Below are 924 nucleotides of genomic sequence, written 5' to 3'. Positions count from 1 at the left end.
CTATTCTTTTCACACCAGACAGGAGTTTTATGCAATGCCAGAAATGGAAATACCTAGGCAGTCAGTGACAAAGGTTAATGCTGCTAAGAGGAGCCCTTGTGAATTTTTAAAGTTTTCTTTTCTGCTATCATTTATTTTTGGGCAAATACTAGTCCAGCGGAAAGAGTTCTGAACATAAAAGGCACCTAGAGTAAAATTTAGACCTTGACTAATAAAAATAGGTACACATGTTTACATTAAGAAAAAAGGCCCTATGAATGCAACTCTTCTGCAAGACAGTGATAATATAAATGCAAAAGCCATTGTAACTAAAAACTCTATAAACAATTACCTGAACCTGTACTTAAGCTAGATAATGGCAATCACTTTTGTGTTCATAAATGCACAGATGTTTCATCATTTAAATAAGCATAAGTACTATGTTTATATTCATAGGTCAGAGGGTACTGTAATTATTTACCCATCAAGATTTGTTTTGTTGCATTTTCTCTTAAAAATGCATTATTGTGTACTCATTTCATAGATGTTAAAAGCTGCATGTAAAGTGCGATGGGAGAAAACCTGCCCTGGCCGGTGTGGCTCCGTGGGTAGAGCCTCGGCCTGTGGACTGGAGGGTCCCGGGTTCGATTCCCGGTCAAGGGCACAGGCCCGGGTTACACCGCGGGTTTCGGTCTTTCGCAGGCTGGAGGCGGAGATCCAGGAGGCGCAGCTGAGGGCGAAGCAGGAGATGCTGCAGGGCATCCAGGTGGCCAAGGAGGTGGCGGAGCAGGAGCTGTCCTCGCAGAGAGCCGCCTTCGAGGGCAGGATCGAGGCCCTGCAGGCCGAGCTGGTACGGGCGGGCGGCCTCCTCCCCTCGCGTCCTTTCCTGGACAGCTCGCTGAGCAACAGGTGGCTGTGGACAGGTGGCTGCCGGCCAGACCAGGA

General features: G+C 47.3%; 1 protein-coding gene across 1 annotated transcript in view; it reads left to right on the top strand.

Moving 5' to 3' along the window:
• The window catches only part of KIF14 (kinesin family member 14), a 30,227-nt gene that overhangs the window by 22,910 nt on the left and 6,393 nt on the right, over nucleotides 1-924 (top strand). The window contains exon 20 of the mRNA XM_015568445.1: nucleotides 682-829. Coding sequence (XP_015423931.1) covers nucleotides 682-829 — 148 coding nt within the window. The remainder of the gene's footprint in view (nucleotides 1-681; nucleotides 830-924) is intronic.

The sequence above is a fragment of the Myotis davidii genome, unplaced genomic scaffold (assembly GCF_000327345.1).
Source record: "Myotis davidii unplaced genomic scaffold, ASM32734v1 scaffold685, whole genome shotgun sequence".
Taxonomy (NCBI): domain Eukaryota; kingdom Metazoa; phylum Chordata; class Mammalia; order Chiroptera; family Vespertilionidae; genus Myotis; species Myotis davidii.
Note: the sequence above shows the minus strand (reverse complement) of the source record. Positions and strands in the feature narration are given on the sequence as shown.